The sequence below is a fragment of the Sphaeramia orbicularis genome, chromosome 8 (assembly GCF_902148855.1).
Source record: "Sphaeramia orbicularis chromosome 8, fSphaOr1.1, whole genome shotgun sequence".
NCBI classification, from domain to species: domain Eukaryota; kingdom Metazoa; phylum Chordata; class Actinopteri; order Kurtiformes; family Apogonidae; genus Sphaeramia; species Sphaeramia orbicularis.
The window spans coordinates 8,808,219-8,834,104 of NC_043964.1; the positions used below are offsets into that span (position 1 = coordinate 8,808,219).

A 25,886-nucleotide genomic window follows, 5' to 3' on the forward strand; every position below is an offset into this window, starting at 1 on the left:
TGTTGTCGTCTCATCTGGACAGTAAAGGATGTTTACTCCACACACTGACAACATGCTGGTGACCCTCTGCACTCTCATCACTGCTCTAACATGTAAGATATTCTCCTGCTTCTGTCATTCACACATATTATCAAATATCAACCTTTCATTCATGTATTTTTCTATTATTTGACAGATGCTGATGCACTGAGAGTCCTGACTCAGACGCCTGCTGTCCACACAGTTTCTGCAGGACAAGAAGTTGTTCTGAAATGTAACGTTCAGACAGATTCTGGCTATATCTACTGGTATAAACAGGTTCCTGGTGAAGCTCCTCAGTATGTTCTAAAATTTTATCATAGCCACAGTTCACCCACCTATGGAACAGGATTCTCCTCTGATCGATTTAACTCTAAAACTACATCAAACATTGATTACCAGTTTATCATTAAACGTGAAGAGGCAGGAGACTCTGCTCAGTATTTCTGTGGGGCATGGGATGGTTCTGCTAATGCAGCTGTATCACAGTGAATCACACCATGACAAAAACCTCAGAGACAGAGTCAATACAGTTTGAAGGAATTATGATAAAACTAAACAATGAACTTTCCATAAATTTAGAAAACTAAATTCAAATATTGAAAATGAAAGTAACAGCTAACAATTTAATGAACTTTCCTGGACTTTCTGAATGATGAACATATGCAGACCAGTGTCACTACAATCACACTGAATTCAATGGTCATTAAACATAAGAGTTAAATTCAAACAAACTGTCAAATATTCACAGTCAGTCCTCATGTGGATCAGTGTTATGGATCATAAACACACAGGAAACACAGAAATGAGATGTTTTGAGTGAGAGTTTGTCTTTAAAGGAGGTTTCAGTTTCAGGAGGTTTTTGTACGAGTGTGTACACAAACTGAATCACTGTGGTGTTCGGACCAGGCACCAAGCTGACTGTGACAAGTAAGTACCTTTAAAATCACAACTAAATCACAGAGATTTTCTATCTCTGAGGCATTGGAGGAGAAAATATCTGCATTATGATTGTATTTAATACTATGATATGTTTGTACATTTACTTTAATGTTGCGTTTTTCTTACAAGATTAATTTTCCTCAGTTCATTTTTATAACATATACCATTAGTAATTTCATAGACATCATTTAATTAGATTTTTTTTACTCAGAAATATGTTTTTTGGATTTAACATATTTTCACACTTATGTTCATAATGTTTCACAATGTATAATAATTTTTTTAAAACCTGAAAACCATCTATTAAGATTTATTATGACGTTAGTTGATATTATACCAAAACTTATTCCGAATCATTATTATATGTGATTTATGATTTCTATATTATATATTATTTAAATTCTTGGCATAATGTATGAGGTGATTGATAACATCTTTTTACTGTTTTTAACCTCAAGAGAATACTGGTACTGATATAAAGTAATGATTATATTTATAACAAAACTTTTTGATTGGGAATATGAAAATACAAACAAATTACATTTTTTTAATATAGCACTTTTCTAGACACCCAAAGCGCTTTACATTATTGATCCATTATTCATTCACTCTCACATTCTGGTTCATTGATGAAGAGTGAAATATTTATTTGTGTCTTTTTATCTCTTGGTAGAAACATAAAAATCACTGAATATTGTTTTTCTGTTTAAACATACAAAATTGCGATTATATGAGTAAATAAGTAAATGTAATTTGTGCAGTTAAAGCAAATATGTGAGTCATGTTAATGCACAAACAAAGGAAATGATCATGAATAAACTTATTTGTTCAATAAACACCAGTGAGTTGAAATAAGTAAACACAACCATCATCCTGTTGATGTTTGTCTCCTGGTTCCTTTATGTTTTCCGTACATGTCATTGTTGTTCATGTATGATGTATGTTGGTGTGGTGGGTGTATTTTCAGGCTCCAGCGTCCCTCCTCCTGTCCTGACAGTCTTCCCTCCGTCCGCTGCTGAGCTCCAGTCCAACAAAGCCACTCTGGTCTGTCTGTCCAGTCAGTCTGGGCCTTTTGCACATGTGACCTGGTTGTCTGCTGGGAGTCCGCTGAGCACTGGGATCTCTACCAGCACCGCTGTTCAGCAACCAGACCAGACTTTCCAAATCAGCAGCTACCTGTCCATCCAGACGTCAGACTGGAACACAGATCAGGTTTACACATGTAAAGTGTCTGTGGGCTCCCACACTTCAGAGAAACACATCAACAAGTCAGCGTGTCCCACTGAGCAACAGTAGAGGAGCAGAAGCACCATCTGAAACCTGCTTGTGCACTGTTTGAGCTGTGTGGTCTGAACAAGGTTTAGATGATACACAACATGTGTCTGCATGCTTACAATCAATGTTGGAACAGATGGAGAGATTTCCATTCTTTGTATAAAATGATGCATTCAATAAAACTGCTTTGATTCAACTTGTTTTGAATTTATTTGTTCCCATGAAAATAACACTGTTATATACAGACAGTCACGACATAAATGACATGTTTCCTAAATTCTTAATATTTTTATTCCGTTTAAAATTAAATGAATCATCAAGAGATGTTTGAATAATCAGTAAATGAAACTGATGTCTCATCCTCCATCAGTGAAACATCACGTCTCTACTCGCCTTCCTTCCCAGAATGCACCTGCAGGTCTCCACTCATTACTCATAACTTCATGTAAATGAAGGGGTCAAAGGTCAACTCTTTATGAATGAAAAGGTAATGCTACTTGTTCTGTCAAATCATTGTGCATTTGTGATCTCAATGACTCGTTGGTTTGAGAACTTTACACTGAACCAGATTAGATGAAAAAATATGATTTAACAGTGTTTTATAATCAACCCAGATCAGATTCTCTTGAAGTTTTGGTTCTGTAAATGTTATTTTATTTCATACATATAATATAAGAGATAAATCACCTAATGACAGTTTATTCTCTGTCCAAAGATCAGACACATAATATTTAAATGCAGTTCATTTACATAGAGTTAAATATAAAGTCAGTCGTGCAGGTGCATCCTGGGAAAGAAGAGAGGGCGGAGCAGAGAGGAGACGCTTCACTGATGAAGGATGAAAATACAGTTTCATTTCATACAGTTCATTTGAACTGACTTGGATTCAAGTTACATCAATCACTTTTCTTTAGTGTTTTTATTGTTGTGATTCTGAAATGTGAGATCCTTTGACTATCTATAATTCATATTTTATTAGATTATTTAAATTTCAGGAAATGAGATGGATTTCATTTACTCACTTTATAAAAACAAACTCAAATTATATTTGATCACAAAGATTTTATTGGATTGAAAATGTAGCGATTGCAAAGCTGATCCAGTATCTCCATCTAACTGTTCCAACATTGATTGTAAGCATGCAGACACATGTTGTGTATCATCTAAACCTTGTTCAGACCACACAGCTCAAACAGTGCACAAGCAGGTTTCAGATGGTGCTTCTGGTCCTCTACTGTTGCTCAGTGGGACACGCTGACTTGTTGATGTGTTTCTCTGAAGTGTGGGAGCCCACAGACACTTTACATGTGTAAACCTGATCTGTGTTCCAGTCTGACGTCTGGATGGACAGGTAGCTGCTGATTTGGAAAGTCTGGTCTGGTTGCTGAACAGCGGTGCTGGTAGAGATCCCAGTGCTCAGCGGACTCCCAGCAGACAACCAGGTCACATGTGCAAAAGGCCCAGACTGACTGGACAGACAGACCAGAGTGGCTTTGTTGGACTGGAGCTCAGCAGCGGACGGAGGGAAGACTGTCAGGACAGGAGGAGGGACGCTGGAGCCTGAAAATACACCCACCACACCAACATACATCATACATGAACAACAATGACATGTACGGAAAACATAAAGGAACCAGGAGACAAACATCAACAGGATGATGGTTGTGTTTACTTATTTGAACTCACTGGTGTTTATTGAACAGATAAGTTTATTCATGATTATTTCCTTTGTTTGTACATTTATTTGCCTCATATATTTATTTTACTAGTACAAACCAGATGTAATTATACAACTTTTTTCTTAACATTTAAAGAAATATAATCTGTGAGTTTCATTTAATTTCAGCATTAGACAAAAAGACCTTTGTAAACATTTTACTCTATAAATTCACACTTTTGTGTCTATTTTCATATCCCCAATAAAAAGGATTAATATAAACATTACAATTTCTTTATATCAGTACCAGTATTCTGTACAGGTTATAGTGACTAAAACTAAAAACATGTGTTCAATCCCCTCATACATGTCATGAATTTAAAACATATAATGATTTGGAATAAGTTTTAGTAGAATAATGTAAATTAACATCATAAGAAAATTTGGCAGATATTTTTACGGAATTAAAAAAAAATTGGTAGAAATTGTGAAAATTAACAAACATAACATTTAAAGGTCTTTAATCCAAAAGCAATAATGAAGAGGAAAAATTGTTATTAATTAATGAATATGAAATTATAAAAGTACATGTTATGAAATGAATTGTGAAAAATGTTTCTTGTACTGACAACACAACATAGACTTAAAAGTAAAAACTTATCAAAAACATGGTATTAAATATATTCAAAATGTATAGATATTTTTGTCTAATACATTACAGACAAAAAAAGATAAAATCTCTGTGATTTAGTTGTGATTTTAAAGGTACTTACTTGTCACACTCAGCTTGGTGCCTGGTCCGAATACCACAGTGATTCAGTTTGTGTACACGCTCGTACAAAAACCTCCTGAAACTGAAACATCCTTTAAAGACAAACTTTCACTCAAAACATCTCATTTCTGTGTTTCCTGAGTGTTTATGATCCATAACACTGATCCACATGAGGACTGACTGTGAATATTTCACAGTTTGTTTGAATTTAACTCTTATGTTTAATGACCATTGAATTCAGTGTGATTGTAGTGACACTGGTCTGCATATGTTCATCATTCAGAAAGTCCAGGAGAGTTCATTAAATTGTTAATTGTTACTTTCATTTTCAATGTTTGAAGTATCTTTTCTTAATCTGTGGAAGGTTAGCTTTTTCCCTTTTTTTTCTTAATTGCTCCAAACTGTATTGACTCTTTCTCTGAGGTTTTTGTCATGGTGTGATTCACTGTGATACAGCTGCATAAGGAGAACTATTCCATGTCCCACAGAAATACTGAGCAGAGTCTCCTGCCTCTGCACGTTTAATGATCAGCTGGTAATCGATGTTTGATGTAGTTTTAGAGTCAAATCGATCAGAGGAGAATCCTGTTCCATAGCCGGGTGAACTGTGACTATGATAAAATTTAAGAACAAACTGAGGAGCTTCACCAGGAACCTGTTTATACCAGCTGACATAGTCATAATCTGTCTGAACGTTACATTTCAGAACAACTTCTTGTCCTGGAGAAACTGTGTGGACAGCAGGCGTCTGAGTCAGCACTTTCACTGCATCAGCATCTGTCAAATAATAGAAAAATACATGAATGAAAGGTTCATATTTAATATATGTGAATGACAGAAGCAGGAGAATATCTTACATGTTAGAGCAGTGATGAGAGTGCAGAGGGTCACCAGCATGTTGTCAGTGTGTGGAGTAAACGTCCTTTACTGTCCAGATGAGACGACAACAGAGATGTGAGGAGAACAGAGACTGAAGTTTATAAAGAGACTGAGGAGGAGGAGGAGGAGGAGGAGGAGGAGGAGGAGGAGGAGGAGGAGGAGGAGTTTCACTATTCATAACACATTTTATACATAAATGATATTCTTCTGTTTCATTGTAAATCCTTTATATTTTGCTGCTTCCTCTTGTATATCCTCCTAAGACCCAGCTATGGGTTTTCTGTCCACATTTGTGGACAAGAGTTTCAAAATTTTATAGAAAAAAAAGGAAAGAAAAAAATAGAAAAGAATAGAAAAGAAAAGAAAACTGTCCACCACAAAGGACATTCCATAAAAATTTTATAAAACTGCATCTGAAAAAACTGTTGCATTATGATGTTTTCAATATAGGCACTTATTTAATATTACACACAAAAAAACTTGTACTTTGCTGACATTTCCTGGGTCTTAGGAGGTTAATTTCTTTTTTAATCTACTTCAGTACAACCAGTTACAAAGTCAGCTTACTACCACATCAAGAATATTTCTAGGATTAAAGGACTGATGTGGAAGCAGGACCTTAAAAACCTTGTCCATGCATTTATCTTTAGTCGAGTTGACTACTGTAACAGTATCTTCTCTGGTCTGCCTAAAGAGTCAGTCAGATGACTGCAGCTGATCCAGAATGCTGCTGCTCCAGTCCTCACTAAGACCAAGAGAGTGGACCACATCAGTCCAGTTCTGAGGTCTCTACACTGGCTCCCTGTCTCTCAGACAATAGACTTTAAAATTCTCTTACTAGCATGTAAAGCACTGAATGGTTCAGGCCCAAAATACATCAGAGACCTTCTAGTTCAGTATGAACCATCCAGACCACTCAGGTCATCTGGTGCAGGTCTGCTCTGTGTTCCAAAAGTCAGAATTAAACATGGAGAATTAGCATTCAGTTTCTAATCTCCGTACATCTGGAACAAACTACCAGAAAATATCAGGTCTGCTGAGAGTCTGAGTTCTTTTAAGTCAAGGTTAAACTCTCACCTGTTCACTGCTGCCTTTGACTAAAAGGCTTTTTTTTTCCAACACCTGCTGCTGTGGTCCTGCCTCTCTCCTGCCTTCATCGTCATCACTCGCTTATCTATATAGTTATGATAGTGTTTATTATATAATTCCATAGATGGTAGAGGTTTCTATTGTTTTTACTAACTGTTGTAATAGTAGTATATCCACTGTTAGTACTTGTATTTGGCGTGGTAGTATATCCACTGTTAGTACTTGTATTTGTAGTAGTAGTAGTATATCCACTGTTAGTACTTGCATTTGTAGTATTAGTATATCCACTGTTAGTACTTGTATTTGTAGTAGTAGTAAATCCACTGTTAGTACTTGTATTTATAGTAGTAGTATATCCACTGTTAGTACTTGCATTTGTAGTAGTAGTATATCCACTGTTAGTACTTGTATTTGTAGTAGTAGTAGTATATCCACTGTTAGTACCTGTATTTGTAGTAGTAGTATATCCACTGTTAGCACTTGTATTTGTAGTAGTAGTATATCCACTGTTAGTACTTGTATTTGTAACAGTAGTATATCCACTGTTAGTACTTGTATTTGTAGTAGTAGTATATCCACTGTTAGTACTTGTATTTGTAGTAGTAGTATATCCACTGTCAGTACTTGTATTTGTAGTAGTAGTATATCCACTGTTAGTACTTGTATTTGTCGTAGTAGTATTTCCAGTGTTAGTACTTGTAGTTGTAGTAGTAGTATATCCACTGTTAGTACTTGTATTTGTAGTAGTAGTATATCCATCGTTAGTACTTGTATTTGTAGTAGTAGTATATCCACTGTTAGTACTTGTATTTGTAGTAGTAGTATATCCACTGTCAGTACTTGTATTTGTCGTAGTAGTATATCCACTGTCAGTACTTGTATTTGTAGTAGTAGTTTATCCACTGTCAGTACTTGTATTTGTCGTAGTAGTATATCCACTGTTAGTACTTGTATTTGTAGTAGTAGTAGTATATCCACTGTTAGTACTTGCATTTGTAGTATTAGTATATCCACTGTTAGTACTTGTATTTATAGTAGTAGTATATCCACTGTTAGTACTTGTATTTGTAGTAGTAGTATATCCACTGTTAGTACTTGTATTTATAGTAGTAGTATATCCACTGTTAGTACTTGCATTTGTAGTAGTAGTATATCCACTGTTAGTACTTGTATTTGTAGTAGTAGTAGTATATCCACTGTTAGTACCTGTATTTGTAGTAGTAGTATATCCACTGTTAGTACTTGTATTTGTAACAGTAGTATATCCACTGTTAGTACTTGTATTTGTAGTAGTAGTATATCCACTGTTAGTACTTGTATTTGTAGTAGTAGTATATCCACTGTTAGTACTTGTATTTGTAGCAGTAGTATATCCACTGTTAGTACTTGTATTTGTAGTAGTAGTATATCCACTGTCAGTACTTGTATTTGTAGTAGTAGTATATCCACTGTTAGTACTTGTATTTGTCGTAGTAGTATTTCCAGTGTTAGTACTTGTAGTTGTAGTAGTAGTATATCCACTGTTAGTACTTGTATTTGTAACAGTAGTATATCCACTGTTAGTACTTGTATTTGTAGTAGTAGTATATCCACTGTTAGTACTTGTATTTGTAGTAGTAGTATATCCACTGTTAGTACCTGTATTTGTAGCAGTAGTATATCCACTGTTAGTACTTGTATTTGTAGTAGTAGTATATCCGCTGTCAGTACTTGTATTTGTAGTAGTAGTATATCCACTGTTAGTACTTGTATTTGTCGTAGTAGTATTTCCAGTGTTAGTACTTGTAGTTGTAGTAGTAGTATATCCACTGTTAGTACTTGTATTTGTAGTAGTAGTATATCCATTGTTAGTACTTGTATTTGTAGTAGTAGTATATCCACTGTTAGTACTTGTATTTGTAGTAGTAGTATATCCACTGTCAGTACTTGTATTTGTAGTAGTAGTATATCCACTGTCAGTACTTGTATTTGTAGTAGTAGTTTATCCACTGTCAGTACTTGTATTTGTAGTAGTAGTATATCCACTGTCAGTACTTGTATTTGTCGTAGTAGTATATCCACTGTTAGTACTTGCATTTGTAGTATTAGTATATCCACTGTTAGTACTTGTATTTGTAGTAGTAGTATATCCACTGTTAGTACTTGTATTTATAGTAGTAGTATATCCACTGTTAGTACTTGTATTTGTAGTAGTAGTATATCGACTGTTAGTACTTGCATTTGTAGTAGTAGTATATCCACTGTTAGTACTTGTATTTGTAGTAGTAATATATCCACTGTTAGTACTTGTATTTGTAGTAGTAGTATATCCACTGTTAGTACTTGTATTTGTAGTAGTAGTAGTATATCCACTGTTAGTACTTGTATTTGTAGTAGTAGTATATCCACTGTTAGTACTTGTATTTGTAGTAGTAGTCTATCCACTGTTAGTACTTGTATTTGTAGTAGTAGTCTATCCATTGTTAGTACTTGTATTTGTAGTAGTAGTCTATCCACTGTCAGTACTTGTATTTGTAGTAGTAGTATATCCACTGTTAGTACTTGTATTTGTAGTAGTAGTATATCCACTGTTAGTACTTGTATTTGTAGTAGTAGTATATGCACTGTCAGTACTTGTATTTGTAGTAGTAGTATATCCACTGTTTGTACTTGTATTTGTAGTAGTAGTATATCCACTGTTAGTACTTGTATTTGTAGTAGTAGTATATCCACTGTTAGGACTTGTATTTGTAGTAGTAGTATATCCACTGTTAGTACTTGTATTTGTAGTAGTAGTATATCCACTGTTAGTACTTGTATTTGTAGTAGTAGTATATCCACTGTTAGTACTTGTATTTGTAATAGTAGTATATCCACTGTTAGTACTTGTATTTGTAGTAGTAGTATATCCACTGTTAGTACTTGTATTTGCAGTAGTAGTATATCCACTGTTAGTATTTGTATTTGCAATAGTAGTATATCCACTGTTAGTACTTGTATTTGTAATAGTAGTATATCCACTGTTAGTACTTGTATTTGTAGTAGTAGTATATCCACTGTTAGTACTTGTATTTGTAGTAGTAGTATATCCACTGTTAGTACTTGTATTTGCAGTAGTAGTAGTATATCCACTGTTAGTACTTGTATTTGTAGTAGTAGTACATCCACTGTCAGTACTTGTATTTGCAGTAGTAGTATATCCACTGTTAGTACTTGTATTTGCAGTAGTAGTATATCCACTGTTAGTACTTGTATTTGCAGTAGTAGTATATCCACTGTTAGTACTTGTATTTGTAATAGTAGTATATCCACTGTTAGGACTTGTATTTGTAGTAGTAGTATATCCACTGTTAGTACTTGTATTTGTAATAGTAGTATATCCACTGTTAGGACTTGTATTTGTAGTAGTAGTATATCCACTGTTAGTACTTGTATTTGCAGTAGTAGTATTAACAGTCGTGGACCTTTGTTGTGGTTTCTAGTACTTATTCTAACACCAGCTGATCTACTTTTGTCAGTTCTAGTTCAGTTTTCTGTGCATCAACTGCATCCATGTGTCTACCCTACCTCCCCCCTTCTCCCCCTCTCCCCCAGTCTCTCTCTATCTCTATTGCTCTCTCTTTTTCTCTTCCTTTACTCTCTCTCTTTAACCCCAACTGGTCAAGGCAGTCGTCCATCCTCCTCAGTCTGGCTCTGCTCCAGGTTTCTGCTGTTAAAGGGAAGTTTTTCCTTCCACTGTCACCACTCACTATTGTTTGCTCCTGGAGGATTCTGATGGTTTCTGTAAATTGGCTAAGAGTCTGGTTTTGACCAACTCGATATGTAAAGCGTCATGAGATAACTTTTGTTATGATTTGGCGCTATATAAATAATATTTAACTTGATTTGATATTGACTTTTTAAATCATATATTCTCTTTTGAAACTCTGCACTGCAACTCTTACTTTAATATGTGTGTGTTTTTATATTTGTGGGTTTTATGTGTTGTTTTCTTACTTGCTGTTTTTAATCACCTTTTACATGTTTGTTTTATAATGTTTTAAATGTGTTTCTTTTTCCCTTGTCGTTGTATTTCAATGTCCTGCGTGAAGCACCTTCATTTGCCTTGTTGCTGAAATGTGCGATACAAATAAACTTGCCTTGCCTTCAGTGTGTTATAAACTCATCTGTGCTCCTGAGGTAAATATTGTCTAATATTAAATAAATCCTTTTGAAAGTGATGTGTGCGTTCTAATGTATGTTCATAAAAAAAAAAGAAAGAAATTGAAGAAGAGAAAGAAGCAAAATGTATTTACTATGAAACAGAAGAATATCATTTATGTATAAAATGTGTATTGAATAGTGAAACTCCTCCTCCTCCTCCTCCTCCTCCTCCTCCTCCTCCTCCTCCTCCTCCTCCTCCTCCTCCTCAGTCTCTTTATAAACTTCAGTCTCTGTTCTCCTCACATCTCTGTTGTCGTCTCATCTGGACAGTAAAGGACGTTTACTCCACACACTGACAACATGCTGGTGACCCTCTGCACTCTCATCACTGCTCTAACATGTAAGATATTCTCCTGCTTCTGTCATTCACACATATTTTGAAGTAGGAAGATTTCATGATTTCTCATCCATTTCTTTTTGTGTTTGTTGACAGATGTTGATGCAGTAACAGTCCTGACACAGACGCCTGCTGTCCACACAGTTTCTGCAGGACAAAAGGTTGTTCTCACCTGTAAAATGGACAGATTAGATACTCAAAATATCGTCTGGTATAAACAGGTTCCTGGTGAAGCTCCTCAGTTTGTTCTGTACTTTTATCATAGTCACAGTTCACCCACTTATGGAACAGGATTCTCCTCTGATCGATTTAACTCTAAATCTGTATCAAATATGGAGTACCAATTTATCATTAAACGTGCAGAGGTAGGAGACACTGCTCAGTATTTCTGTGAGAAATGGGACAATGCTGCTAAGGTAGACATATCACAGTGAATCACACCATGACAAAAACCTCAGTGACAACGTAACTGAGGTTTATAGAAATTACAATGAAAATTAACCACCAAGCCTGCTGTAAATTAAAGACAGTAATCTCAAATATTGAAAACAAAGGTAAAAGCTGGCAATTTAATGAACTTTCCTGGACTTCCTGAATGATGAACATATGCAGACCAGTGTCACTACAATCACACTGAATTCAATGGTCATTAAACATAAGAGTTAAATTCAAACAAACTGTGAAATATTCACAGTCAGTCCTCATGTGGATCAGTGTTATGGATCATAAACACACAGGAAACACAGAAATGAGATGTTTTGAGTGAAAGTTTGTCTTTAAAGGATGTTTCAGTTTCAGGAGGTTTTTGTACGAGCGTGTACACAAACTGAATCACTGTGGTATTCGGACCAGGCACCAAGCTGACTGTGACAAGTAAGTACCTTTAAAATCACAACTAAATCATAGAGATTTTATATAATGCTTTTATTTCTAATGTATTAGAACAAGAAATATCTATATTTTCAATATATTTAATAATATGTTAATGATAAGTTTATACTTTTGCATCTATGTTGAGTTTTCAATACAAGAAACATTTTCCACAATTCATTTCATAACATGTACTTCTATAATTTCACATTCATTAATTAACAAGAGTTTTTCCTATTCATTATTGCTTTTGGATTAAAGACATTTTAAAAGTTATGTTTAATTTTCACAATTCATAACAAGTTTTTTTAATTCAGTAAAAATATCTGCCAAATTTTATTATGATGTTAATTTACATTATTCTACTAAGACTGATTCCAAATCATTATTATATGTTTTAAATTCACTACATTATGTATGAGGTGATTGAACATATGTTTTAGGCACTATTACCTATACAGAAAGTCTGTAGTGATATAAAGAAATTGTAATGTTTAAATTAATCCTTTTTACTGGGGACATGAAAATAGACACAAAAGTGTGAATTTATAGAGTAAAATGTTTATAAAGGTCTTTTTGTCTAATATTGAAATCAAATGAAATTCACCGATTATTTATATTTGTTCAAACGTTAAAAAAAGTAATTTAATTAAATCTGGTTTGTACAAGTAAAATAAATATATGAGGCATGTAAATGTACAAATACAGGAAATAATCATGAATAAACTTATCTGTTCAATAAACACCAGTGAGTTCAAATAAGTAAACACAACCATCATCCTGTTGATGTTTGTCTCCTGGTTCCTTTATGTTTTCCGTACATGTCATTGTTGTTCATGTATGATGTATGTTGGTGTGGTGGGTGTATTTTCAGGCTCCAGCGTCCCTCCTCCTGTCCTGACAGTCTTCCCTCCGTCCGCTGCTGAGCTCCAGTCCAACAAAGCCACTCTGGTCTGTCTGTCCAGTCAGTCTGGGCCTTTTGCACATGTGACCTGGTTGTCTGCTGGGAGTCCGCTGAGCACTGGGATCTCTACCAGCACCGCTGTTCAGCAACCAGACCAGACTTTCCAAATCAGCAGCTACCTGTCCATCCAGACGTCAGACTGGAACACAGATCAGGTTTACACATGTAAAGTGTCTGTGGGCTCCCACACTTCAGAGAAACACATCAACAAGTCAGCGTGTCCCACTGAGCAACAGTAGAGGACCAGAAGCACCATCTGAAACCTGCTTGTGCACTGTTTGAGCTGTGTGGTCTGAACAAGGTTTAGATGATACACAACATGTGTCTGCATGCTTACAATCAATGTTGGAACAGATGGAGATATTTCCATTCTTTGTATAAAATGATGCATTCAATAAAACTGCTTTCATTCAACTTGTTTTGTATTTATTTTTTCCCATGAAAATAACACTGTTATATACAGACAGTCACAACATAAATGACATGTTTCCTAAATTCTTAATATGTTTATGCTGTTTAAAATTACATGAATCATTAAGAGATGTTTGAATAAACAGACAATGAAACTGATGTCTCATCCTCCATCAGTGAAACATCATGTCTCTACTCGCCTTCCTTCCCAGAATGCACCTGCAGGTCTCCACTCATTACAAATAACTTCATGTAAATGAAGGGGTCAAACGTCAACTCTTTATGAATGAAAAGGTAATGCTACTTGTTCTGTCAAATCATTGTGCATTTGTGATGTCAATGACTTGTTGGTTTGGGAACTTTACACTGAACCAGATTGGATGAAAAAATATGATTTAACAGTGTTTTATAATCAACACAGATCAGATTCTCTTGAAGTTTTGGTTCTGTAAATGTTATTTTATTTCATACATATAAGAGATAATCACCTAATGACAGTTTATTCTCTGTCCAAAGATCAGACACATGATATTTAAATACAGTTCATTTGCATAGAGTTAAATATAAAGTCAGGCGTGCAGGTGCATCCTGGGAAAGAAGAGAGGGCGGAGCAGAGAGGAGACGCTTCACTGATGAAGGATGAAAATACAGTTTCATTTCATACAGTTCATTTGAACTGACTTGGATTCAAGTTACATCAATCACTTTTCTTTAGTGTTTTTATTGTTGTGATTCTGAAATGTGAGATCCTTTGACTATCTATAAATTCATATTTTATTAGATTATTTAAATTTCAGGAAAGGAGATGGAGTTCATTTACTCACTTTATAAAAAACAAACTCAAACTATATTTGATCACAGAGATTTTATTGGATTGAAAATGTAGCGATTGCAAAGCTGATCCAGTATCTCCATCTAACTGTTCCAACATTGATTGTAAGCATGCAGACACATGTTGTGTATCATCTAAACCTTGTTCAGACCACACAGCTCAAACAGTGCACAAGCAGGTTTCAGATGGTGCTTCTGCTCCTCTACTGTTGCTCAGTGGGACACGCTGACTTGTTGATGTGTTTCTCTGAAGTGTGGGAGCCCACAGACACTTTACATGTGTAAACCTGATCTGTGTTCCAGTCTGACGTCTGGATGGACAGGTAGCTGCTGATTTGGAAAGTCTGGTCTGGTTGCTGAACAGCGGTGCTGGTAGAGATCCCAGTGCTCAGCGGACTCCCAGCAGACAACCAGGTCACATGTGCAAAAGGCCCAGACTGACTGGACAGACAGACCAGAGTGGCTTTGTTGGACTGGAGCTCAGCAGCGGACGGAGGGAAGACTGTCAGGACAGGAGGAGGGACGCTGGAGCCTGAAAATACACCCACCACACCAACATACATCATACATGAACAACAATGACATGTACGGAAAACATAAAGGAACCAGGAGACAAACATCAACAAGATGATGGTTGTGTTTACTTATTTGAACTCACTGGTGTTTATTGAACAGATAAGTTTATTCATGATTATTTCCTGTATTTGTACATTTACATGCCTCATATGTTTACTTTAACTGCACAAACTACATTTACTTATTTACTCATAATATTGCAATTTTGCATGTTTAAAGAGAATAAAAAATATTCAGTGACTTTTATGTTTCTACTAAGAGACAAACAGACTTAAATAAATATTTCACTCTTCATAAATGAACCATTTGTTTCTATTTACTTATTCCCAATTTAAAAAATAAACATTAACATAAATATAATCATTACTTCCTATCAGTGCCAGTATTCTCTTGAGGTTAAAGTGTCTAAACAGTAATAAGATGTTTTCAGTAATCTCATACATTATGCCAAGAATTTAAATCACATATAATAATAGTTTGGAATACGTTTTGGTGTGATAATTTAAATTAACCTCAAAACAAAAATCAATAGATGGTTTACGGGTGTTAAAAAAAAGTTGTTAACGATTGTGAAACATTATGAACATAAGTGTGAAAACATGTTAAATCCAAAAACATACTGCTGAGTAAAAAGATCTAATTAAATAATGACTGTGAAATTATTAATGGTACATGTTATAAAAATGAGTTGAGGAAAATTAATCTTGTAAGAAAAACTCAGCACTAAAGCAAATTTGCAAACATATCATAGTATTAAATACAATAATAATGCAGATATTTTCTCCTCTAATGCCTCAGAGATAGAAAATCTCTGTGATTCAGTTGTGATTTTAAAGGTACTTACTTGTCACAGTCAGCTTGGTGCCTGGTCCGAATACCACAGTGATTCAGTTTGTGTACACGCTCGTACAAAAACCTCCTGAAACTGAAACATCCTTCAAAGACAAACTTTCACTCAAAACATCTCATTTCTGTGTTTCCTGTGTGTTTATGATCCATAACACTGATCCACATGAGGACTGACTGTGAATATTTCACTTTTTAAAAAAAAATTTAACTCTTATGTTTAATAACCATTTAATTCACTGTGATTGTAGTGACACTGGTCTGCATATGTTCATCGTTCAGAAAGTCCAGGAAAGTTCATTAAATTGTTAAGTATTACTTTCATTTTCAACATTTGAAGTTAGTTTTTTTAATTCATGCCTGGATAGTTGTTTATTTTCTATCATAAATTCTCCAAACTGTATTGACTTTGTCAGTGAGGTTTTTGTCATGGTGTGATTCACTGTGACACAGCTACACGAGGAGAATTATTCCATGTCCCACAGAAATACTGAGCAGAGTCTCCTGCCTCTGCACGTTTAATGATCAGCTGGTAATCAATGTTTGATGTAGTTTTAGAGTTAAATCGATCAGAGGAGAATCCTGTTCCATAGCTGGGTGAACTGTGACTATGATAAAATCTCAGAACATATTGAGGAGCTTTACCAGGAACCTGTTTATACCAGTAGACATCAGTGTAATCTGTCTGAATGTTACATTTCAGAACAACTTCTTGTCCTGCAGAAACAGTGTGGACAGCAGGCGTCTGAGTCAGCACTTTCACTGCATCAGCATCTGTCAAATAATAGAAAAATACATGAATGAAAGGTTGATATTTGATAATATGTGTGAATGACAGAAGCAGGAGAATATCTTACATGTTAGAGCAGTGATGAGAGTGCAGAGGGTCACCAGCATGTTGTCAGTGTGTGGAGTAAACGTCCTTTACTGTCCAGATGAGACGACAACAGAGATGTGAGGAGAACAGAGACTGAAGCTTATAAAGAGACTGAGGAGGAGGAGGAGGAGGAGGAGGAGGAGGAGGAGGAGGAGGAGGAGGAGGAGGAGGAGGAGGAGGAGGAGGAGGAGGAGGAGGAGTTTCACTTTTCAATAAACATTTTATAAATAAATGATATTCTTCTGTTTCACAGTAAATCCTTTATATTTTGTTGCTTCCGCTTCTTTAATTTCTTTTTTCATCTACTTCAGTGTGTTATAAACTCATCTGTGCTCCTGAGGTAAATATTGTCTAATATTAAATAAATCCTTTTGTAAGTGATGTCTATGTTCTAATGTATGTTCATGTGAACTAGGCTGAGCAAGATTCATTCACACATTTCCTACTCAAACTATGAATGTCAAAAGGAGTTTATTTATACAGCACATTTAAAACACCACAAACTGCCCAAAGTGATGTATAGAGAAGGTAAACTACATAATATGATAAAATGGTAAAAAAATTAAAATATACGAAAGCTGAAGAAAAAAAAAAACAGAGGCAAAAAATGAGATAGATATGATAAAAACATAAATTAAAGGCACACATGATATTAAAATCCAGTTCAAATCGTTGCATCTGTCAAAGACATTTAAAGTGCTCAGTGGACTGTGTTCCAGAACCTTGAACCTGCTACAGAACGTCTAAAATCAGGTGATTTGAGGACTGCATTTTTCTAGTGTGAGTGAGCAGAGTTAAAAGCTCTTAAAGGTACAGGGATGTCAAACCATTGAGCCACTTCAAAACATACGGTCAAATCTGGAACTGGATCCTGTAAGTGACAGGACGCCAGTGAAGGGAAACCAGCACAGGGGTGGATGTGCTCCTGTGGTCTGGTTCTGGTTCTGGTTCATTTTGGACCATCTGTAGCTGGTTCACAGAGAGCTGGTCCAACCTGTAGTACAAAGAATTCCAGTAATCCAGTGGAGATGGAATAAACATGTGGACCACACTGCAAAAAATGTCCTGCTAGAAACAAGACTAATATTCCTAAATCCAGTTAAATTGGCTTATATACAGCAAAGAAAAAAATCTGCCAATGAGGTAAGAGAAAAATTCTTGACTAGAATTCTATCAACTATGAAATAAGCCTTAAAACCAGACAAAACTGCTAGAATTTTTGCAAACAGTCCTTCAAACAAGAAATAAAATCATGCTCATTTAAGACAAAATTACTTTAAATGAGGAATTTTGGTTTCTGACAGAGTTGGCTGTAAGAATTTAAGTCTTAAAAATTAAAAAATAAATAAATAAACAAATACATAAATGGCTTTGGTTCCATGTCTCAACGACATTCCAACTCGCTGTAGGAATTTTTCAGCTATTTTTCAAAGGAGTGAATGATGATATTAAACTGTGTTATCGTTTTTGTCATGTTTTAAGCCTGTAAATAACAATAAATGGTAAAAACTAAAGTTAGCTGAAGTCATTTCTTGAGACGTTGAAAGCACTTACACAATTTCTCAATTTAAGTCTTAAATAAGGAAAACAATCTGCATGCTTTGCTGGGATAATTTGCTAAATATTGTCATACCTTGTTACTAACATCCGGCTCGATATTAGCTATAAAATCTTATCAAGAAAAAGTTAGATTTTTTTTTTAAAAGCATATGTAAAAATTTCTTGGCAAGCTTTTTTTCTATTTAGATAAAAAAAAAAGACAAATGTTTGAGAAATAAGGCTTTTTTCAGTTTCTTAGAAATCATTTCTTGCAGTGTACAGGCTTGAACTGGTTTATTAACAGGTATGGGTTCACCTTCTGCTAAAAGAGCTGGACGGTGAAGCTGGAGCTGACAACAGAAGAAATCTGTATGTCAAATTTAAAAGCATGATCAAAAAAGCATGTTGTTACATCTGGCTCATGACGCAGCAAAAGAGATGAGAAATGCTGGTTTCACTATTTATTTACATTCTCTATAGTATAGACTATGTAAATGTATGCATAGAGTCTATACAATACAAGCTAACAGATCTTATATTTGGATTGAGGTCTGCAACAAGAAAGCGAAATGTCTGGATGTGGCATCAGACAGTCCCATTGAAATGAGGAACAGCAGTTCTTTTAAACACCAGTGGAAGATGTGGGCCCAGATGCCTCCAATTAACTGACAACTGCTCTCACCTTCTTGTACCTGGGCATAGATGTTGTCATGGCAACTGACTGACTCACTGGCCATGACACATGGCATGGTTATTTTTTAATATAAAAGATTGATTAAAAAGTCATTCTTTACTAAATTTCTGACCACTATTTAATCAGTGGTCACATGTATGATAAAGATAAACGAAGTATGTGTTTTTTCAGAGATTCTTTTGGGTTTCTGTAAATTGGCTTAGAGTCTGGTTTTGACCAACTCTATATATAAAGTGTCATGAGATAACTTTTTTGTTGTGATCTGGTGCTATATAAATAAAATTTGATTGATTGAGTGATTTGATTGGTTTTCCCCTGTAAGTCACTTTGGAAAAAAGCGTCTGCCAAATGCCAAATGCATAAACATAAAAACATAATTCATCCAGCTCCAGTTGTGAGGGCAGTGTTATGATCTGGGGTAGGTTCAGATGTTCAGCCATTTATTGTTTATTACAAATACTTTTATCTGGGATTTCCACTTGAATTTTTCTAATTAGTAGCTAAAAATAAACAACAAGCACACAGACCCACAAACCAGTTTCATATGTTGAGCGAGCTTAAGAAAATAAGACATGTATAAGAAATTATTGCCATAATACAGATGAAGTGAAATTTATGTAAAGGTATTAATGTTGCCTGAAGAAACACACCAGACTAATACTGAGTAGAACAAAACAGTTCAGCGGTGTTCAGATAAAACTAGATTTCCAGATAATAAACAGAAACAAGAATAAGAAAAAAAAAAAAAAGACTGAAATATAAAGGATGAAACTTCAGCTACGTATTAGTACAAAGTGATTACAGTCAAGTAAGTTATTCTCAGAAGTTGTAACTCCTCCTCCTCCTCCTCCTCAGTCTCTTTATAAACTTCAGTCTCTGTTCTCCTCACATCTCTGTTGTCGTCTCATCTGGACAGTAAAGGACGTTTACTCCACACACTGACAACATGCTGGTGACCCTCTGCACTCTCATCACTGCTCTAACATGTAAGATATTCTCCTGCTTCTGTCATTCACACATATTATCAAATATCAGCCTTTCATTCAAGTATTTTTCTATTATTTGACAGATGCTGATGCAGTGAAAGTGCTGACTCAGACGCCTGCTGTCCACACAGTTTCTCCAGGACAAGAGGTTGTTCTGAAATGTAACGTTCAGACCGATTATGCTGTTGTCAGCTGGTATAAACAGGTTCCTGGTGAAGCTCCTCAGTTTGTTCTGTACTTTTATCGTGGTCAGAGTTCACCCACCTATGGAACAGGATTCTCCTCTGATCGATTTAACTCTAAAACTACATCAAACATTGATTACCAGTTTATCATTAAACGTGCAGAGGCAGGAGACTCTGCTCAATATTTCTGTGGGACATGGAATGATTCTCCTCGTGTAGCTGTATCACAGTGAATCACACCATGACAAAAACCTCAGTGACAGAGTCAATACAGTTTGGAGCATTTATTTAAAAAAAGTAACCAACTAACCTTCCATAAATTAAGAAAAGTAACTTCAAACATTGAAAATGAATGTAACAATTAACAATTTATTGAACTTTCCTGGACTTTCTGAATGATGAACATATGCAGACCAGTGTCACTACAATCACACTGAATTCAATGGTCATTAAACATAAGAGTTAAATTCAAACAAACTGTGAAATATTCACAGTCAGTCCTCATGTGGATCAGTGTTATGGATCATAAACACACAGGAAACACAGAAATGAGATGTTTTGAGTGAAAGTTTGTCTTTAAAGGATGTTTCAGTTTCAGGAGGTTTTTGTACGAGCGTGTACACAAACTGAATCACTGTGGTATTCGGACCAGGCACCAAGCTGACTGTGACAAGTAAGTACCTTTAAAATCACAACTAAATCAGACAGATTTTCTGTCTTTTAGGCATTAGAGGAGAAAATATTTGAATTATTGATATATTTGATACTATGGTATGTTTGTATATTTACTTTAATGTTGAGTTTTATATACAAGATTAATTTTCCTCAATTCATTTTTATAACATATACCATTAATAATTTCACAGTCATTATTTAATTAGATTTTTTTTTTACGTAGTAATATGTTTTTTGGATTTAACAGGTTTTCACACTTATGTTCATAATGTTTCACAATCTATAACAACTTTTTTTAACACCTGAAAACCATCTATTAAGTTTTATTATGTCGTTAATTTACGTTATTCTACCAAAACTTATTTCAAATCATTATTATATGTGATTTATGATTTACATATTATATATCATAAATGACTGAAATTCTTGGCATAATGTATGAGGTGAGTGAAAACATCTTTTTACTGTTTAGTCACTTTAACCTCAAGCAAATACTGGTACTGATATAAAGTAAAGGTCATATTTATATTAATGTTTTTTTTTTGTTTTTGTTTTTTTTTTTAAAGTTGGGAACAAGAAAATATAAATAAATGGATCATTTATAAAGGATGAAATATTTATTTATGTCTTTTTGTCTCTTGGTAGAAACATAAAAGTCACTGAATATTTTTTTTCTGTTTAAACATGCAAAATTGCAATAATATGAGTAAATAAGTAAATGTAGTTTGTGTAGTTAAAGTAAACATATGAGGCATGTAAATGAACAAATACAGGAAATAATCATAAATAAACTTATCTGTTCAATAAACACCAGTGAGTTCAAATAAGTAAACACAACCATCATCCTGTTGATGTTTGTCTCCTGGTTCCTTTATGTTTTCCGTACATGTCATTGTTGTTCATGTATGATGTATGTTGGTGTGGTGGGTGTATTTTCAGGCTCCAGCGTCCCTCCTCCTGTCCTGACAGTCTTCCCTCCGTCCGCTGCTGAGCTCCAGTCCAACAAAGCCACTCTGGTCTGTCTGTCCAGTCAGTCTGTGGCTTTTGCACATGTGACCTGGTTGTCTGCTGGGAGTCCGCTGAGCACTGGGATCTCTACCAGCACCGCTGTTCAGCAACCAGACCAGACTTTCCAAATCAGCAGCTACCTGTCCATCCAGACGTCAGACTGGAACACAGATCAGGTTTACACATGTAAAGTGTCTGTGGGCTCCCACACTTCAGAGAAACACATCAACAAGTCAGCGTGTCCCACTGAGCAACAGTAGAGGAGCAGAAGCACCATCTGAAACCTGCTTGTGCACTGTTTGAGCTGTGTGGTCTGAACAAGGTTTAGATGATACACAACATGTGTCTGCATGCTTACAATCAATGTTGGAACAGATGGAGAGATTTCCATTCTTTGTATTAAATGATGCATTCAATAAAACTGCTTTGATTCAACTTGTTTTGTATTTATTTGTTCCTATGAAAATAACACTGTTATATACAGACAGTCACGACATAAATGACATGTTTCCTAAATTCTTAATATTTTTATGCTGTTTAAAATTAAATGAATCATTAAGAGATGTTTGAATAAACAGTAACTGAAACTGATGTCTCATCCTCCATCAGTGAAACATCACGTCTCTACTCGCCTTCCTTCCCAGAATGCACCTGCAGGTCTCCACTCATTACTAATAACTTCATGTAAATGAAGGGGTCAAAGGTCAACTCTTTATGAATGAAAAGGTAATGCTACTTGTTCTGTCAAAACATTGTGCATTTGTGATGTCAATGATATCTTGGTTTAGAAACTTTATACCGGACCAAACTGGACAAAAATAATATGATTTAACAGTGTTTTATAATCAACACAGATCAGATTCTCTTGAAGTTTTGGTTCTGTAAATGTTATTTTATTTCATACATATAATATAAGAGATAATCACCTAATGACAGTTTATTCTCTGTCCAAAGATCAGACATATTATATTTAAATGCAGTTCATTTACATAGAGTTAAATATAAAGTCAGGCGTGCAGGTGCATCCTGGGAAAGAAGAGAGGGCGGAGCAGAGAGGAGACGCTTCACTGATGAAGGATGAAAATAGTTTCATTTCATACAGTTCATTTGAACTGACTTGGATTCAAGTCACATCAATCACTTTTCTTTAGTGTTTTTATTGTTGTGATTCTGAAATGTGAGATCCTTTGACTATCTATAAATTCATATTTTATTAGATTATTTAAATTTCAGGAAATTAGATTCATTTCATTTAGTCACTTTATAAATAAACAAACTCAAACTATATTTGATCACAAAGATTTTATTGGATTGAAAATGTAGCGATTGCAAAGCTGATCCAGTATCTCCATCTAACTGTTCCAACATTGATTGTAAGCATGCAGACACATGTTGTGTATCATCTAAACCTTGTTCAGACCACACAGCTCAAACAGTGCACAAGCAGGTTTCAGATGGTGCTTCTGGTCCTCTACTGTTGCTCAGTGGGACACGCTGACTTGTTGATGTGTTTCTCTGAAGTGTGGGAGCCCACAGACACTTTACATTTGTAAACCTGATCTGTGTTCCAGTCTGACGTCTGGATGGACAGGTAGCTGCTGATTTGGAAAGTCTGGTCTGGTTGCTGAACAGCGGTGCTGGTAGAGATCCCAGTGCTCAGCGGACTCCCAGCAGACAACCAGGTCACATGTGCAAAAGCCACAGACTGACTGGACAGACAGACCAGAGTGGCTTTGTTGGACTGGAGCTCAGCAGCGGACGGAGGGAAGACTGTCAGGACAGGAGGAGGGACGCTGGAGCCTGAAAATACACCCACCACACCAACATACATCATACATGAACAACAATGACATGTACGGAAAACATAAAGGAACCAGGAGACAAACATCAACAGGATGATGGTTGTGTTTACTTATTTCAACTCACTGGTGTTTATTGAACAGATAAGTTTACTCATGATTATTTCCTGTATTTGTACATTTACATACCTCATATATCTATTTTACTTGTGTAAACCAGATTTAAATACATTACTTTTTTCAGATCATTTAAACAAATTCAAATAATCTGTGAATTTCATTTCATTTCAGTATGAGACAGAAAGACCTTTGTAAACATTTTACTCTATAAATTCACACTTTTGTGTCTATTTTCATATCCCCAGTAAAAAGGATTAATATAAATATTATAATTTCTTTATATCAGTACCAGTATTCTTTATAGGTTAGGGCAACAAATGCTACAAACATGTGTTCAATCCCCTCATACGTAATGTGGTGAATTTAAAACTTGTAATAATGATTTGGAATATGTCTTAGTAGAATAATGTCAATTAACCTCAAAATAAAATTTTGCAGACATTTTTAAAGTATAAATTTAGTATAAATTTAAAAAAATGAGAAACATAACTTTGAAAATGTCTTAAATCCTAAAGGAATAATGAAGAGGAAAAACTCTTAATTATTGAATGGGAAATTATAAAAGTACATGTTATGAAATTACTTGATGAAAATGTTTCTTGTACTGAAAACTCAACATAGACACAAATGTAAAAACTTATCATTAACATAGCATTAAATACATTGAAAATGCAGATAGTTTTTCTTCTAATACGTAAGACACACACAAAAAAAAAATCTCTGTGATTTAGTTGTGATTTTAAAGGTACTTACTTGTCACAGTCAGCTTGGTGCCTGGTCCGAATACCACAGTGATTCAGTTTGTGTACACGCTCGTACAAAAACCTCCTGAAACTGAAACATCCTTTAAAGACAAACTTTCACTCAAAACATCTCATTTCTGTGTTTCCTGTGTGTTTATGATCCATAACACTGATCCACATGAGGACTGACTGTGAATATTTCACATTTTGTTTGAATTTAACTCTTATGTTTAATGACCATTGAATTCAGTGTGATTGTAGTGACACTGGTCTGCATATGTTCATCATTCAGAAAGTCCAGGAAAGTTCATTAAATTGCCAGTTTTTACCTTTGTTTTCAATATTTGAAATAACTTTCTTTAATTTACTGCAGGTTCATTGGTTAATTGTCATTTTAATTTCTATTAACTTCAGTTACTCTGTCACTGAGGTTTTTGTCATGGTGTGATTCACTGTGATACAGCTCCATTAATAGAAGCATCATATCTCTGACAGAAATACTGAGCAGTGTCTCCTACCTCTGCACGTTTAATGATCAATTGGTACTCCATATTTGATAAAGATTTAGAGTTAAATCGATCAGAGGAAAATCCTGTTCCATAGGTGGGTGAACTGTGACTATGAAAAAAGTACAGAACAAACTGAGGAGCTTCACCAGGAACCTGTTTATACCAGCTGACAACATATGACTCGAATCTGTCCATTTTACAGGTGAGAACAACCTCTTGTCCTGCAGAAACTGTGTGGACAGCAGGCGTCTGAGTCAGGACTGTTACTGCATCAACATCTGTCAACAAACACAAAAATAAATGGATGAGAAATCATGACATCTTCCTGCTTCAAAATATGTGTGAATGACAGAAGCAGGAGAATATCTTACATGTTAGAGCAGTGATGAGAGTGCAGAGGGTCACCAGCATGTTGTCAGTGTGTGGAGTAAACGTCCTTTACTGTCCAGATGAGACGACAACAGAGATGTGAGGAGAACAGAGACTGAAGTTTATAAAGAGACTGAGGAGGAGGAGGAGGAGGAGGAGGAGGAGGAGGAGGAGGAGGAGGAGGAGGAGGAGGAGTTTCACTATTCATTACACATTTGTACATAAATGATATTCTTCTGTTTCATAGTAAATCCTTTATGTTTTGCTGCTTCCTCCTCTTTAATTTCTTTTTTCATCTACTTCAGTGTGTTATAAACTCATCTGTGCTCCTGCAGTAAATATTGTCTAATATTAAATAAATCCTTTTGTAAGTGATGTCTATGTTCTAATGTGAACTGAACAAGATTCATTCACCCATTTCCTACTTAGACTATGAACGTCAAAGAAAAGTTTATTTATATAACACATTTAAAACACCACAAGCTGCCCAAAGTGATGTATAGAGAAAGTAAACTACATAATATGATAAAATGGTAAAATATAAAAATGTACTAAAGCTGAAGAAAAACAAAACAGATGCAAAAAATAACATAGATAAGAAGTTGATGTGCTCCTGTGGTCTGGTTCTGGTTCTGGTTCATTTTGGACCATCTGTAGCTGGTTCACAGAGAGCTGGTCCAACCTGTAGTACAAAGAATTCCAGTAATCCAGTGGAGATGGAATAAACATGTGG

General features: G+C 35.2%; 5 protein-coding genes and 1 pseudogene across 5 annotated transcripts; 3 read left to right on the forward strand and 3 right to left on the reverse strand.

The window, feature by feature from the left end:
* Positions 1-2,431, forward strand: LOC115424189 (immunoglobulin lambda-1 light chain-like; annotated as a pseudogene).
* Positions 2,432-3,282: 851 nt separating this feature from the next.
* LOC115424018 (immunoglobulin lambda-1 light chain-like) lies at positions 3,283-5,630 on the reverse strand. The gene is made up of 4 exons (XM_030141089.1): positions 5,522-5,630; positions 5,119-5,441; positions 4,666-4,699; positions 3,283-3,795 (listed from the first exon to the last, which is right to left on the reverse strand). Exons 1-4 carry the CDS (start codon positions 5,559-5,561, stop codon positions 3,467-3,469), a joined length of 726 nt encoding a protein of 241 aa, XP_029996949.1. The 5' UTR covers positions 5,562-5,630; the 3' UTR covers positions 3,283-3,466.
* A 5,406-nt stretch (positions 5,631-11,036) lies between these two features.
* Positions 11,037-13,399, forward strand: LOC115424014 (immunoglobulin lambda-1 light chain-like). The gene is made up of 4 exons (XM_030141078.1): positions 11,037-11,154; positions 11,248-11,574; positions 11,992-12,024; positions 12,896-13,399. Exons 1-4 carry the CDS (start codon positions 11,115-11,117, stop codon positions 13,222-13,224), a joined length of 729 nt encoding a protein of 242 aa, XP_029996938.1. The 5' UTR covers positions 11,037-11,114; the 3' UTR covers positions 13,225-13,399.
* Positions 13,400-14,252: 853 nt separating this feature from the next.
* Positions 14,253-16,615, reverse strand: LOC115424023 (immunoglobulin lambda-1 light chain-like). Its single transcript, XM_030141091.1, has 4 exons — positions 16,507-16,615; positions 16,101-16,423; positions 15,648-15,681; positions 14,253-14,759 (listed from the first exon to the last, which is right to left on the reverse strand). Exons 1-4 carry the CDS (start codon positions 16,544-16,546, stop codon positions 14,431-14,433), a joined length of 726 nt encoding a protein of 241 aa, XP_029996951.1. The 5' UTR covers positions 16,547-16,615; the 3' UTR covers positions 14,253-14,430.
* A 3,021-nt stretch (positions 16,616-19,636) lies between these two features.
* On the forward strand, positions 19,637-22,048 carry LOC115424016 (immunoglobulin lambda-1 light chain-like). The gene is made up of 4 exons (XM_030141087.1): positions 19,637-19,745; positions 19,829-20,151; positions 20,570-20,603; positions 21,545-22,048. The coding sequence occupies exons 1-4, from the start codon at positions 19,706-19,708 to the stop codon at positions 21,871-21,873; spliced, it is 726 nt and encodes a 241-aa protein (XP_029996947.1). The 5' UTR covers positions 19,637-19,705; the 3' UTR covers positions 21,874-22,048.
* Positions 22,049-22,900: 852 nt separating this feature from the next.
* On the reverse strand, positions 22,901-25,273 carry LOC115424193 (immunoglobulin lambda-1 light chain-like). The gene is made up of 5 exons (XM_030141310.1): positions 25,156-25,273; positions 24,794-25,062; positions 24,358-24,366; positions 24,286-24,316; positions 22,901-23,413 (listed from the first exon to the last, which is right to left on the reverse strand). Exons 1-5 carry the CDS (start codon positions 25,193-25,195, stop codon positions 23,085-23,087), a joined length of 678 nt encoding a protein of 225 aa, XP_029997170.1. The 5' UTR covers positions 25,196-25,273; the 3' UTR covers positions 22,901-23,084.
* Positions 25,274-25,886: the final 613 nt, after the last annotated feature.